This window comes from Macaca nemestrina, chromosome 12 (genome assembly GCF_043159975.1).
Source record: "Macaca nemestrina isolate mMacNem1 chromosome 12, mMacNem.hap1, whole genome shotgun sequence".
In the NCBI taxonomy this organism is placed as follows: domain Eukaryota; kingdom Metazoa; phylum Chordata; class Mammalia; order Primates; family Cercopithecidae; genus Macaca; species Macaca nemestrina.
The window spans coordinates 11755135-11771010 of NC_092136.1; the positions used below are offsets into that span (position 1 = coordinate 11755135).

A 15876-nucleotide genomic window follows, 5' to 3' on the forward strand; every position below is an offset into this window, starting at 1 on the left:
ATACAAAAAAAAAAAAAAAAAAAATTAGCCGGGCATTGGCTGATCGTGCCTGTAGTCCCAGCTACTTGGGATGCTGAGGCTGGAGAATTGCTTGATCCTCGCATGTGGAGGTTGCAATGAGCTGCAATCACACCACTGCATTCCAGCCTGGGCAACAGAGTAAGACCCTGCTTCAAAAAAAAGTAGCTCTTGCCTGTAATCCCAGCTACCTGGGAGGGTTGGCCCAGGGAATGCTTGAAGCCAGGAGTTTGAGAAAAGCCTGGGCAACATAGGAAGACTCTGTCACTTAAAAAAAAAACCCTGATAACAAAAACAAGAACAAAGAGAAACAACATCTCTTGGCCATAGGAGTCCCACGATTGTCACAGTTATCTGTCAGTCAAAGCACGTGACCACAATGGAAATCAACAAATAAAACATATCTCCTTAGAAAGGACGAAGACTGCAGCCTGAGCATGTGTTCAGTCTCTGACCATCCTCCTACGAAATCTCGAAAATTAACAAATTAAAACAATAACAAAGAACGAAGTGGTAGACTGTACAGTGTGGTAGAAAGAAAACAGTGACAACATTTGATGAGAATGTTTAAAATTTTCTGATAGAGAGCAGATAGCACGCGCTCTACAGGGAAATAAGACTGGAGAAAACGTAAGTACAAATATATGCTGCAGAAAAAACCAACCTTTAGATAGAGGAGCTTTTGGTGGAAAAGAGGAAACAATGTTTAGGTCACAACTTGGATAATTATTGAAGCTGAACACAGGAAAGGATAAAAGTAGAAACATACAATCAGATACAAGCAGTTATTTCATTCCAGTTCCCTCTATCCTTCCTCAATAAGTGGTTTTTCTCAATACAAGACAGGAGAACAAAGTGGACAATTGATTTTCCATAGCTACATTAACTCCCAAGATCAGGTGATCAAGCTGAAATAACGCAAGATCACTAAATAGTATGTAGTGCTAACTATCAAGGAAACATATATTAGCAAAAATACCATTGGTCAAGGGTGATGATCACATGTTTTTAAAGATGTGAGGATATTTATCCAGAAAATGTGAAACCTCAGGATCATCAAGTTTGGTAACTCATTAATTCTCCTTGTAACTGGCAGGCAGTGTGACAGATAGCCTTACCCATGACAGGACTTCTCTCTTCCCTTTGTCATTCTGCAAACCACACGTCTCCAAATCTACACTCATTTAAGATATTATTTTCCGGTATTTATCAGTTAGTGTCCAGTCAAGAAATAGAAAACGTTACAGGTAAACGTAACAGAGAAAATTTCATGCAGGAGTTGGTATTAGTGGTTTTGAAGGTTGCAGAAGAAAAAAGGGGTTGTAAAGCATGCCCAGTATTTAATAATGGCAGAAAGACCCTATCACCCCAGGGCTGGGAGAGAAAAAGAAAAATGGTGTTGCCCAGATCCTAAGACCGCAGGTGAAGAGGAGGCTGCCCTTGCTGAAATTGGGCCACCTCAGCAGGAAAGGAAGACATCGCCGTGCACCCTTCCCTGCTGGGCTGCTGGATGCTGCAGGCTCTGCTGCCATAATCACCACAAGAGGCAATGTCAGAAGCAGAGAAACATGACTTCTGCCTCCTCCAGTCTTCCAGTCTCCCAGCAGTGCCTTCCACTGGAGAGCCCACAGGAGCCAGCTGCCACAAGGCTCTGGGATGGGAAACACACAGACCTTGTGTTTTAGCAATGAGGAGACGTACTAGAAAAAACAAGTCTGGAGCTACAAAATATGAGCCCTATCTGGCATCCCATGATTGTAACCTAGAGTCTTGGTCTTAATTTTTCAGCCAGTTGGAGGTCATTTGTCTGACCTATTAAAGAGTTAATAGCTGGAAAGTTTGTTGCCTGTAAGTATCAGAGCCAATAACATTAAGAAGGCCAATAACAGATAGCACAAAAGGTTTTTAGTGCTTCTTTCAATGCAATAGACTGTTGGGGAGGAAAGGCCTTTCTAGTGAGTAAACTGTAAAGTTCACCAAAGTAAACTGTCTCTAGGAACATACAGTGAGGATCAGTCCATGACTTTCCTGGTTTATCTCACATATCCTGAGGTTATTTGCTCTGCTTCTCCACGCAGCTCTTCCAAAATTTATGAAACACGTCATTAGACCTATTGTGGGTGCCACAGGGCAACTGCTTTCCTCTCCAGAACAAGATGGAGAAAATCTACATAATTTCATCATCCTAAGTGGCACCTGTTATTACAGGGGACTAAAACATCTCTCTTTGGTGTGGTACCTCTGATGTGACTGTGGTTTGCTGTCCTCATGTGTGTTGTTCACATGTGGGGCTAACTTACTAAGACATGTAGGTACTTCAAGTATGAGCTAGCACACCTTGTGGACTGTAGGGATGATCAAGAAGAGGTGTGAGGACCTGGCCCAGTTCTTTGTGAGGCAGTTCAGAGAACTTTATGTGGAAGAGGAGGTGGAAATGAGAACCACAGTGACCACCTGATAAGTGTATGTTCAAAGTCCTTGGACATTAGGATATTAATTGATCCTCTAAATCTTTCCATCTTTTAGAAAGATGTTCACCAGTTTGAAGACCAATCCTTAGAGAATCCCTGGGTAGTAACATCAGGCAGAAGGACCCCAGATCCAAAACATCCTGATGAGGACACAAGTCCAAGGACTCTGTGTGCTTTGGGGATCAATAATATTTACTCCACACCCCTCCCTTAGACATAGATCCAGGATTTATTATTAAGGATATTAGCAACAACATAATAATAGTGACTTTGATCTTACCATAAAACAATAAATTATGTTATGAAAAAGTAATAATCCTACCTGTGGGAAATCTCAATAGAACCAGAACCAGATTCTGAAGCACTCTTTGTTAGCCCTCAGGGTACATGAACATTCTTTATAGGCAGAATTGGTTAGATTCAGTTTGATATTTTAGTTGAGGAAGACTGATTGGTTAATTCATTTTCTTTGACTTATTATTAATATTTTTCTTTGGTTACAAAACTATAGGAATTGACATTTAGTTCTCAGATGCTGTGATGTGTCTTTTTCCTTATTAATTCTTTTATTTCTTATGCAAATCCTGTGATGTGGAAATTGCTTTTATCACCTGGTTTTTAAAAAGTTATGACTGCAAGGTTAAGCCACTTGCTGGAGAACTCACAAGTAGAAAATGCCAGAGCTGAGCCTGAGCAGGTAGTCTAGTCCCAAAATCAGCTTCTTACCCCTCAATTGATGGATACGTGCTAATTTTGAAAAATCCGAGCAGTGCTTCAGAATTAAACAAAACGTCCGACTGCCCTAGGAAGATTCTGTTAGACAGATGCTAGCAAGGTTGCCGAGAGAAGAGAATGCTAATTCACTGTTGGTGGGAATGTAAATTAGTTTAGCCATTGTGGAGATCAGTGTGGCAATTCCTCAAAGAGCTAAAGACAGAACTACCATTTGACCTAGCAATCCCATTACTGGTATGCACCCAAAAGAAAATAAATCTTTCTATCATAAAGACACATGCACATATATGTTCATTGTGGCACTATTCACAATAGCAAAGACATGGAACCAATCTAAATGTCCATCAATGGCAGATTGGATAAAGAAAATGTGGTACATATACACCATGGTATATTATGAAGCCATAAAAAAGAATGAGATCATGTCCTTTCCAGGAACATGGATGGAGCTGGAGGCCATTATCTTTAGCAAAGTAATGCAGGGGAAAAAAAAAAACAAATACTGCCTGTTCTCACTTATAAGTGGGAGCCAAATGATGAGAATACATGGACAAATAGAGGGGAACCACAGACAGTGGGCCCAACTTGGAGGATGGGTGTAGGGAGAGGACCAGAAAAAATAACGCTAAGTACTAAGCTTAATACCAGAGTGTGGCCGGGCGCGGTGGCTCAAGCCTGTAATCCCAGCACTTTGGGAGGCCGAGGCGGGCGAATCACAAGGTCAGGAGATCGAGACCATCCTGGCTAACACAGTGAAACCCCGTCTCTACTAAAAAATACAAGAAAATTAGCTGGGCGTGGTGGCAGGCGCCTATAGTCCCAGCTACTCTGGAGGCTGAGGCAGGAGAATGGTGTGAACCTGGGGGGGGCGGAGCTTGCAGTGAACCGAGATCAGGCCACTACACTCCAGCCTGGGGCACAGAGCAAGACTCTGTCTCAAAAAAAAAAAAAAAAAAAAAAAAAAAATACCAGAGTGAAAAAATAAACTGAACAACAAATCCCCATGATACTAGTTGACCTATGTAACAAATCTGCAAATGTACCCTGAACCTAAAATAAAAAGTTAAAAAAATAAATAAATAAATAAATCTGTTCGAGGTGACATTGAGTTTGTAGAAGAACAGAGCACGGTTGACCTGTTTAAATTTTCTACCTTTCCTGCAGGGACCAGGTGTCCATTTCTTTAGATTTCCTTTTTGTATCGTGACTAAATTTCCATGATTTTGTTCTTAGAGGTTTGCATGTCTCCACTCAGGTAGATTTCAATATATTTTTATTGCTGCTATGTATAATCTTGTCAATTGTATCATTTTTTTCCATTATGGAATGTAAGGGTGCAGCTAGCTTACAGGAAGGCAATTGATGTTTACATTTTGATCTTGTATTCAGCTGACTTCATGTACTCTTCTTTTAATATGTTTTTCCAGTAGATTGTCTTAGATTTTCATCAAAGTTGATCCACAATCCATAATAGTGTACAGTTCACTGATTCAGATTTTTTCTTTTTTTGTTTGAGACGGAGTCTGGCTCTGTCGCCCAGGCTGGAGTGCAGTGGCCGGATCTCAGCTCACTGCAAGCTCCGCCTCCCAGGTTCACGCCATTCTCCTGCCTCAGCCTCCCGAGTAACTGGGACTACAGGCGCCCGCCACCTCGCCCGGCTAGTTTTTTGTATTTTTTTAGTAGAGACGGGGTTTCACTGTGTTAGCCAGGATGGTCTCGATCTCCTGACCTCGTGATCCACCCGTCTCGGCCTCCCAAAGTGCTGGGATTACAGGCTTGAGCCACTGCGCCTGGCCCAGATTTTTTCAATAAGAATTTTTCTTCTTGTGTGACAGGAATACTTTTTACAAATTGTATCGTTCTTTTTTTTCTGAAAGAGTATGCTTTAGAGCACTTTCAGGTTTACCAAAAATTGAGTAGAAAATAGAGTCCACATCTAACCTCTGCACCTCCACAGGCATAGCCTCCCTTGTTATTCACAGCCTAATCCAGAGTGACATACATAATTGATGAACTCACCTTGACTCATTATTTTCATCTGAAGGGCATAGTTTATATTAAGGTTCACTCTCACTGTCCTACATTCTATAAATTCTGAGAAATGTGTAATGACTTGTATATACTGTCATAGGACACTTTATTCAACAAATGGTGCTGGGATAATTGCAGGCCACATGTAGGGAAAAGAAACTGGGTCCTCATCTCTCACCTTATACAAAAATCAACTCAAGATTAATCAAGGATTTAAACCTAAGGCCTGAAACTATAAAAATTCTAGATGATAATATCAGAAAAACCCTTCTAGAGATTGGCTTAGGCGAAGATTTTATGACCAAGAACCCAAAAGCAAATGCAATAAAACAAAGATAAATAGCTGGGACCTAATTAAACCGAAGAGTTTTACATGGCAAAAGGCACAGTCAGCAGAGTAAACAGACAACCCACAGAGTGGGAGAAAATCTTCACAATCTATACACCTGACAAAAGACTAACATCCAGAATTTACAAGGAACCCAAACAAATTAGCAAGAAAAAAAACCGAACAATCCCATCAAAAAGTAGGCTCAGGACATGAATCAACAGTTCTCAAAAGAAGGTATACACATGGCCAACAAACATATGAAAAAATGCTCAAAATCACTACTGATCAGGGAAACGCAAATCAAAACCACAATGCGATACCACATTACTCCCACAATAATGGCCAGAATCAAGAAATAAAAAAATAATAGATGTTGGCATAGATGCAATACAAAGGGAACGCTTCTACAGTGCTGGTGGGAATGTAAACTAGTACCACCACTATGGAAAACAGTATGGAGATTCTTTAAAGAATTAAAAGCAGAACTAACATTTAATCCCACAATCTTATTACTGGCTGTATTCACCCAGAGTAAAAGAAGTCATTATATGAAAATATATTTGCACATGTATGTTTATAGCAGTACAATTTGTGTTGCAAAAATATGGAACCAGCCCAAATTCCTACCAATCAGTGAGCGGATAAAGAAATTGTGATATATGTATATAAAATATATACACACACACCATGGAATACTACTCAGCCATAAAAAAGAACAAATTAACGGCATTTGCAGCAACCTGGATGGAACTGGAGATTATTCTGCTGAGTAAAGTCACTCAGGAATGGAAAACCAAACATTGTATATTCTCACTCATAAGTGGGAGCTAAGCAATGAGGATGCAAAGGCATAAGAATGATACAAAAGACTTTGAGGACTCGGGGGAAAGGATGGGAGGGGGTGAAGGATAAAATACTTCAAATTGGGTTCCGTGTATACTACTCTGTTGATGGTTGCGTTAAAATCTCGCGAATTACCACTAAAGAACTTACTCATGTAACCAAAGACCACCTGTTCCTCAAAAGCCTATGGAAACAAAAAATTTTTAAAAAAGGAATTCAGAATTATTTCCCTGCCCTAAAAATCCTTTGTGCTCTCTCTTTTCGTGTTTCCCTCCCCAATAACCTGTGCTGATCTTTGATCTTTGCTTCCATATTTGTTTTTCAGAATGTCATATGGTTGGAATCTATAGTAGGTCACCTTTTCAGATTGTCTTCTTTCATTTAGCCATATCCATTTGAGATTCCTCTTTACCTTTTCATGGCATAATAACTCATTTCTTCTTGGTGGTGAATCATGTTCCACCATCTGTATGTGCCAAAGTGTAATAATTCCTGCACCTGTTAAAGCGCTTCTCAGTTGCTTCCCAGTTTTGACAATTTTCACGCAAGCTGCTATGAATATCCGTGTCCACATTTTTTTAATGGAAAAAAAATTTTAACTAATTTAGTTCAATGTCAAGGAGCACACTTACTGGAACTGATAATGACAATATGCTCACTTTAGTAATAACCTGCCATACTGTCTTCCAAATTGTTGTACCATTGACATTCCCACCAGTCAATGAATTAGAGTTCCTGTTGCTCCTCATCCTGCCAGCATTTGGAGTTGTCAGTATAGAATCTTTTTCTTTAAAAGGAAAAGAAGAAAAAAGGAAATGAACTAAATGAAGGAGCTAGTGTGAGATATCATTGATTAGAAGAATTCATTAGAGTCAAAAAGTGAAATACAAGGAGCAGCAAATATAGAAATTAATCTGTATCCACATCTAGCCCACCTCACACGTGACCACTGCCAGATGTATGGACTGAGAGGACCACTTTGTTACTTCACAGCTCACACACCATCAGTGCCTGAGCCAGACCTTCTTGCTTTCAGACTGTGCAACTGTAGACAACTTTCTTATTTTCTGTAAGTCAGTTGTCTCAACTATAATATTGGAAATAGAACAGCTTATATCTTATACATTGGTAACAAGGATGTGAATATAATAAATTGTGTTTTGCAGGTATGGACATAGAAACTAAAAACTATTGTTAGTCTTCATTATCACTATTCTCATTAGCTACAAAAGGTTTTGCAACCCACAGGACCTGTATGTTTCCAAATAGAATGAGCTCACTGTAAGTCTGGTGACTGGATTGTCATGGAACATTCTATTCTACGAAACCAAGCCAATGTTTGTGTGCTCAAGGATAAACAATGGTTTGTTTGCAGAATGGATGAGTCAATAGAAAGAACAGGCTTAGGAAAGAGAATGTGCTGAAGGCCCTCTTGGTTTTGAATTTACAGAAGCAGGGAACTCAGAATTCAGGTGCTTGGAAGGTATAATTTTGACTTCAAACTCAGGTGATTTAAAATTATTTCATTGTGATACCCAAATGTAAAGTGTATCATCTTAAGCATTTCTTGGTGTGCACCTAAGTAGTATTAAGTATATTCACTTTGTTGTACAATTAATCTCCAGAAACTTGTTTTTCTTGAAACTGAAACTGTGTATCATTAAACACCAACTCCCAATATCTTTTTTCCTCCTGCCTCTGGAAACCACTATTCTAATTTCTGTTTGTATGAATTTGGCTACTGTAGATACCACACATAAGTGGAATCATACTATATTTGTTTTTGTGACTGGATTATTTCATATAGCACAATGTACTCTAGTTCATCTATGTTGAACTCTACAGTCTGTGTCTGAATTTTCTTTTCTTTTAAGTCTGAATAAGATTCCACTCCATGAGGCCGGGTGCAGTGGCTCACGCCTGTAATCCCAGCACTTTGGGAGGCCGAGGCAGGAGGATCACGAGGTCAGGAGATTGAGACCATCCTGGCTAACACGGTGAAACCCCGTCTCTACTAAAAATACAAAAAATTAGCCGGGCATGGTGGCAGGCGCCTGTGGTCCCAGCTACATGGGAGGCTGAGGCAGGAGAATGGCGTGAACCCGGGGGGTGGAGCTTGCAGTGAGCCGAGATTGCGCCACTGCACTCCAGCCTGGGTGAGAGCGAGACTCCGTCTCAAAACAACAACAACAACAACAAAAAAGATTCCACTCCATGAATACCTAGATTTGCTTCATCCATTCATCTGGGGATAAACACTGGGTTGGTTCCCCCTCCTGACTAATGTGAATAGCATCCTTAAAGACATGCGTATACAAGATCTACAAGATCCTGATTTCAGTTCTCCTGGCTATATCATGAGAGGAGAAATTCCTTTATCCTATGATATTTTCTATTTTAATTTGAGAGGCCATGATCTTCCATGGTGGTTGCACTATTTTACATTCCCAGCAAGAGTGCACAAGAATTGCTACCTCTGTTCATCCTTGTTACAATGTTATTTTAAAAATTCTTAGTTTGCTTGTTTGTCTGTTTTATAATAGTTATCCTATTGGGTATGAAAATCTATGTTATTTTGACCTGAGATTTGAAAACGTCAAAAAAAAAGATCAGTGGGGTAACAAAATCTGAAGGTGTCTCACCTCTCCCACCCATTCTGCTGTCATGACCCACAGAGGAATGTGCAAGTTCCCCTCCATTTGCCCCATCTTGTTCTCCAGCCACAAACCCCTCCCTGTTCTACCATGTGCACCTGTCTGTTTCAGGTTCACCTGGCTATCTGAAGTCCCTCACAAGCCACTTGGTTTATGCCGTGTCAACTTCTCTCATGCTTTTCCTTGGACTTCTTCCACATTTTGTTTTGTTCTGTGAATCAAATGCTATATGTCCCTGAGCAGGACTTAGATACACTACTCTGTATTCCAAGCCTCACATCTCGATGCCTTCACCCAGAACATTCCATGCCTCCCCTGTGTTTCCCTGGAGCACTCTGCTCATGGCTGAGGAGAGGTAGAGGAATAATCCCCACGGGCTGCTCTACTGCTATGACCCTGGAAACTCAGAAGCTGTGATGCTCCTAGTTGGAAGAGAAACTAAAGGGGAGTTCCTGTTAGTGGATGTAGAGCTTGGTGAATTGATATTAAATTTTCCTGAAATTGTTTAAGTCTTGGCTTGCACTAGAAGATTAGGGGTTGGCTGGTTGGTGCAGCACCATCCTCTTACCGCTGTTCTCTCTAGTGATGTCGAAAACCAATGAGTTTTTTTCACAGTCACCACCATGCTACTCACCTTTCACCCTCAACTGCCTACAGAAAACCGGCCCCATGAGCATTCTTTTACACTAACCATGACCATCACCCATTTAGTAGTTTGTTGATTCATAAATTTATCATTCATTTGTTAAAAGATGCCTTGCTGATCTTCTCCATGCCAGCCACTGTGCTAAGCCAGGATGAACAAAACTGGATACTGACCCTCTGATTATGGAGCTAACAGTCAAGAAAAATGTGCATCAATGAAATGATTACACATTTGTAATACAACAGCCTTGAGATTGCTGCAAATGAGACGTGCATGGTTCCAGCAGAGTCTATAAACAGGAGCACTGACCAAGTCATCAGGGTCAGGCAACAATGGCCATGGATGGAAAGAATAAAGTAAAATCTTGAGTCAATTATATAAAAAGGAGGGAGCCATAAAAAGCATCAATGATGAAAACAAAAAAAAACCCTGCATAGGTGTTAACTGTGGTAGGACTAATAAAAGTACATGCAAGGCCGGGCGTGGTGGCTCACGCCTGTAATCCCAGCAATTTGGGAGGCCGAGGCGGGTGGATCACGAGGTCAGGAGATCGAAACCATCCTGGCTAACATGGTGAAACTCCATCTCTACTAAACACACACACACACACACACACACACACACACACACAAATTAGCCGGGCGAGGTGGCGGGCGCCTGTAGTCCCAGCTACTTGGGAGTCTGAGGCAGGAGAATGGTGTGAACCTAGGAGGCGGAGTTTGCAGTGAGCCGAGATCATGCCACTGCACTCCAGCCTGGGCAACAGAGCGAGACTCCGCCTCAAAATAAATAAATAAATAAGTAGTTAAATAAATAAATAAAAGTACATGCAAACAATCCTCTCTCAGAGATACACATCCTTTCCAATGGACTGTACAGATAAGAAAGTGAATGCCAAGCCTGAGCGAGGATAAGCTCTCATCCACAAATAGGGTGGATGCCTCACAGACCCATCTGCTGCAAAAGAGGCCTCAGTCCTGAAGCCCATATTCATGGGTCTGTAGACTCTGAGACCATGAGCTGGGTTTCTTTTTCCATTTATATCCGAGAGAAATGGTGTATCTAGGTGTCCGTGTAGTTCTGCAAGTAGGTGATTTTGTGGATTTTGGCTGTGCTCTAAACTAGGAACGACTGGCAAATCATGACATATATGACAAATGGGACAAGATAATGGCAGTTTACATTGATTGAGAACTACTATGTACCAGAACTTGGTATATTTTAAACACACACACACATCCATGAACACACCCATTTGATCATCTATCAACCCAGTGATGTAGGCACCATTAGTAGCCTACTTTGACAAATAAGAAAACTGGGGTTACATAAACTCAATACTTTTCCTAAGGTCCAGGAGCCCATAAACGAGGATCTGAACCCTCATAGCCACGAGCCTCACCACCAACCCTCCCCCTCCTTTGTGTTAGCAGGGCTGATTCAGGGATTCCCTCGTCATCCTGTGTGATGGAAGTGAGATCCACCACTGCCCTCAGCTTGGACTCAACCAGACCTGACCATGTGTCTTTCATGACACAACCCGTAAGGTCCCCTCCCTTCTTAAAGGTTTTCCTGGCTGGTTCTCAGCCCTGCTGTCTGTGAGAAACACCAGAGCAGTTTAAACAGTACAGAAATGAGGGATTTACCCCTATGCTACTGAATCAAAATCACCAGAGAGAGAAGCCTGTGGGGTCAGTATATCTTAAAAGCTCCAAGTGATTTGATTGCATAGCTGAGAATGGAAAGTTATGGCCTGGGCTGTGACTCCTCTCACATGTAAGTTTATTTAAGAGAGAAATTTCTGGTGGTTACCTACTGACACCACATGAAGGCATCACAATGGGAGGGAAGGGGAGTGTGTATTGCTTTATCTGGGAGCTTCCTTCACTTTCCATTAAAAATGGGATTGGCCCAGGCAGCACAGCTAGGTTGGAAATGGAAAACTTGAGCCTAGGGGTTAGGGGGAAGTGACCACCCACCCTGTTCATCTGTCTCTTCCCTTCCATTATCTTCCCAGCCTAGAGCCCCAGAGCAAAGAACTCTCAATACCTCTCTGATGCGTGATTAGCTCTGGACACTCCAAAAGCTCTTGAGAAAAAGAGTTGGGTTACTTAATCATCAGATCAGCCCTAAGATAAGATGTGGGTGACTACACATCACAGAAAGCTTGCTTTTTATAGATAGAAAATGTGAATCTTGGCCACATATATAACTGCACCTATAAACAAGACTCAGATTTGGGAGGGAGGCAGGCTACAGAACAGGTGCAGCAGATGTTTTTCCTCAGGAAATCTTCTACAGGTGGGATGTATTCAATGATGTTTTAGGTACCTATGCAGTGAACATGGTGGTGATGGAATGGGCTGAGGGGAAGGACTAGACTTGCCCAAGGTGCAACTGAAACAAGCCTGGCTGGTTGTCAGACATGCAGGGGGATCAAAGCAGGGTCTCCTTATGTCCCTGCTCTCCCATAACCAGAACACAGCCTTCCAGCTTCCTGTGCCTTCCAAAGTCAGAACTCACCTGTGCCCTTGCACTGCTACAAAGATAAAAAGAACTAATCAGCAAAAGCTCATAAGGAAATTGAGAATCCCAGGAATATTTCCAGATGTGCCTGAACACTCACCTGGAGCACAGAGCAGAGTTCCCACAGGGCTACTGTCTTGTGCTCTGCCTCACTTGGATGCAGAGATTCCTAAGGAGGTCACATTGATGGATGGCAGCAGCCCTGGCTTGGAAGGGCGGGCTGGGAGCCAGGCCTTGTGACTTACCAGGTGCCCCAGTGGGCAGGACCAGCCAGGCTCCCTGGGTACAAATAGCCCTGGGCTCCACGACTACACAGGCTCCTGGAGTCGAATCCAAATCACTCATCGTTTGTGAAAGCTGAGCTCACAGCAGAATAAGCCACCATGAGGCTGTCGGTGTGTCTCCTGCTGGTCTCGCTGGCCCTTTCCTGCTACCAGGGTGAGTACATCAGTCATGAGTCCAGCACCAGCCCCTGGGACGTACCCTCCTCTGAGCATGAGAGCACCTGCACAAAACCAAACAAAATTCCAGACCCTTTTCTGTGCTTGTTGAATAAGATTCATAAAGCTTAAAGCGATTTCTTCCTCTTCTTTTTTGTTTTTTTGAGACCGAGTTTCGCTCTTGTTGCCCAGGCTGTAGTGCAGTGGCACGATCTGGGCTCACTGCAACCTCCGCCTCCTGGGTTCAAGTGATTCTCCTGCCTCAGCCTTCCTGAGTAACGGGGATTACAGGCATGCGCCACCATGCCTGGCTGATTTTGTATTTTTAGTAGAGACGGGGTTTCTCCATGTTGGTCAGGCAGGTCTCGAACTCCCGACCTCAGATGATCTGCCCGCCTTGGCCTCCTAAAGTGCTGGGATTACAGGCGTGAGCCACTGAGTCCGGCTGCTTAGAGCTATTTCTTGTAATCCCCAGTATCTAGGGAGTTTTATAGAAAAATCAATGCAGGCAAATGTTAGGAATTCTTCTGCCTGAGCTTCGATTCTGAATGGGATCTGTGTCAGATGATGTAATGTGAGGTCTGGGGTGAATCTGGGCTTCGACACTTCCCACCCCTTGATCTTGGGCACAATGCTCACCCTCTCTGAGCCGCCTCCTATCACTGGTGATTAAAGCTTCTTCCAGGAGTGGCTATGAGAATGGAGTAAAGTTATGGTTGTCAAGAGTCAAGTTGTGGGCCAGGCATGGTGTCTCATTTGTGTAATCTTAGCACTTTGGGAGGTCATGGTGGGCAGATCACTTGAGCTCAGGAATTTGACACCAGCCTGGGCAACATGGCGAACGCCATCTATAAAAAAAGAAACAAGTCCACAAAAATTAGCTGGGCATGGTGGCATGCACCTGTGGTCTCAGTTACTTTGGGGGCTGAGGGAGGATCGCTTGAGCCCAGGACATTGAGGCTGCAGTGAGCCGAGACTGTGCCACTACATTCTAGTCTGGGTGACCCTGTCTCAAAAAAAGAAAAAGAAGTCTAGCTGAGGATATGAAGCTCTTACCTTTGTTGTGTGACCTTGGGAAATTCACACCTGGAATTTCTGGTATTGTCATCAGCACAGTAATGGTATAGAAACATAGAACCCAGGGGATCCTGTCTGGTGTAGCATCAGGGAGCCATGAGAGAAAAACTGACTTTCCTAACATCAACAATATATTTATTTTTGTGCTGCAGCCAATGCTCTTGTCTGCCCAGCTCTTGCTTCTGAGATCACAGGCTTCCTCTTCTTAAGTGACAATTTGTTAAAGTTACAAGTTGCCAAATTTATTCCACCTCCGGAAGCTCTTGCAGCCAAGTTGCAAGTGAAGAACTGCACGGATCAGATACCTTCGCGTGATCGACTTCTCATTGAAAAAGCCTTGGTAATTTCTTTCTCCTTTATGCAGAGGCAGAATTAAACTCTGCTGCACACAGCCTCCTGCATGTTTCTCCTCAGGTGGCCTGCCTGAATACTGTGTCCCCAGAGTGTGCTGAGGACATGGGGAGTGAGCTAGGGCCCAGGCAGGGATGGTGAAGGGCCAAGCACGGCCGCCTCCCTGCTGGGAGCTTTCCTGGGCCAACCTACCCTGACGCAGTGGACACAGTCACTGTGGAATGTCCCGGGGAGTGTGGGAGACTTGAACGGGGAGAGAAGGCTTGGGGGGACCTAGAGCCGGGCCTCCCAGACAGGGTGCTGGTGAACTGGGCTCCTCTGCAGCTTCTGCAGAGCCAGGAGCCCCCCGCAGCTCCGCAGGGCCCACTATCCACTCCTCATCCATGACACTGTCCTGACCACAGCCAGTGGGCCAAGACGTTTTCACTGCTCTACCTCCTGCAATGCCATGGAAGGGGGACGTTCTCACTAAGTCTTTCTCAAGAAATCAGAGATTTCAGGGCCCTCTCAGCCTGGCTGCTTCTGGATTGCTGTCCTGAGGTTTGGCTGCAAATACCCATAGATGCGGCAGGGTCAGGCCTGATAAGACCCTTGGCTGCCAGGCAGAATTCTCCCATGGGAAGGCTGGAGTCTCCTGGGAGGCGTGTTTCCCAGAGGCCCTCCCTGCCCTGCCTGGCTTCAGAGCCCTGGTTCCCCCATTACAGGGATCAGGAGACTCCACAATCCTGGGACAGCCCAGACAACAACCTCTGGCTGCACTGTCAACCCCTCCCCTCCCCCTCCATGAAAACCCTGGACCTAACTCCTAGGTCTTCCCAGGTCTATTGGTCTCGTGGGGAAAGGCTGCTTTCTCACTAGAATGGGTATTGTAAGGCCACCAGGTCTAGGCCTCAGTTTCCCAAACTGAGTTCTTGCCTCTGCCTTTCCAATTGCCATTAGGAGCAAAATCCCACTGTCCTCTTTGATGTTAGCCTATCATCACCAGCAGCAGCATGACTGACCTCACCTTTCTTCCTTTTTTGTTTTCGATTTCAGCTGAAAATAGTGGTAAAATGTGGTGTGTGACATGTAAAAATGCTCAACCCGGTTTCCAGTCTTTCAACGATACCCTGATCTTCACTAAAAATTGTAAAGGTTTCAACATGTTGCTTTAATAAATCGCTTGCCCTGCACATCTCCACTGGTCTTGTTATGATCCTGCAGTCTCGGGCCTTGAGTCGAGGGTGGTTTCCACAGGGGAGTGGCCTTTTGCTGTGGCTGATAATTAACTCTAGAGTAACCAGCATTCTGGGGCCTGAATGCAAAGCATCCCAGAGGGAAATATTTGCAGAAATCATCCTGCATTCCTTACAGATTTCCCATCCTGCGTTTGTGAATGAAAACCACGGCAATAGAAAAACAGGAATTACAACGGTCCTGCTGGTCTTGGACTGAGGGATCTCCCAGCCTACCTTGGTGTCCAGGCACATGGTTTCCACTAGCAGCAGCCCTAGCCCTAGTTTGATGTCCCCTCAGACGCACAGCCAGCCTGCTTGATGCTCTCTCTGCACTATGCTTTCTCTCCTGTCATGTCCAGGTATACTTTATTTTCCGTTTATCACAGTTTGGGGGCATCTCCAGGTTTCAACCTGGAGTTCACATTGTTTTACTCTCCACACTCAAGAGCACTCCTCACTCTCTGCATCACTCACCAGCACCTGAGGCAAATGCTTCTTTCCTCAAGCTCTCCCAAGAGCTACAGAGACCAGCACCC

The 15876-nt window shown here is 43.6% G+C and overlaps 1 protein-coding gene across 1 annotated transcript; it reads left to right on the plus strand.

Moving 5' to 3' along the window:
* Positions 1 to 11422: 11422 nt before the first annotated feature.
* LOC105469437 (secretoglobin family 1D member 4) lies at positions 11423 to 15295 on the plus strand. Its single transcript, XM_011720435.2, has 3 exons — positions 11423 to 12693; positions 13925 to 14112; positions 15159 to 15295. Exons 1-3 carry the CDS (start codon positions 12639 to 12641, stop codon positions 15186 to 15188), a joined length of 273 nt encoding a protein of 90 aa, XP_011718737.2. The 5' UTR covers positions 11423 to 12638; the 3' UTR covers positions 15189 to 15295.
* Positions 15296 to 15876: the final 581 nt, after the last annotated feature.

Excerpts from the sequence above, each read along its gene's own strand:
- LOC105469437 (XM_011720435.2), top strand. The coding sequence starts at position 12,639 with ATGAGGCTGTCGGTGTGTCTCCTGCTGGTCTCGCTGGCCCTTTCCTGC. Across the intron at positions 12,694-13,924 it reads GGCCCTTTCCTGCTACCAGG|CCAATGCTCTTGTCTGCCCA; the intron begins GTGAGTACATCA and ends TTTGTGCTGCAG. Across the intron at positions 14,113-15,158 it reads TTCTCATTGAAAAAGCCTTG|CTGAAAATAGTGGTAAAATG; the intron begins GTAATTTCTTTC and ends TTTCGATTTCAG.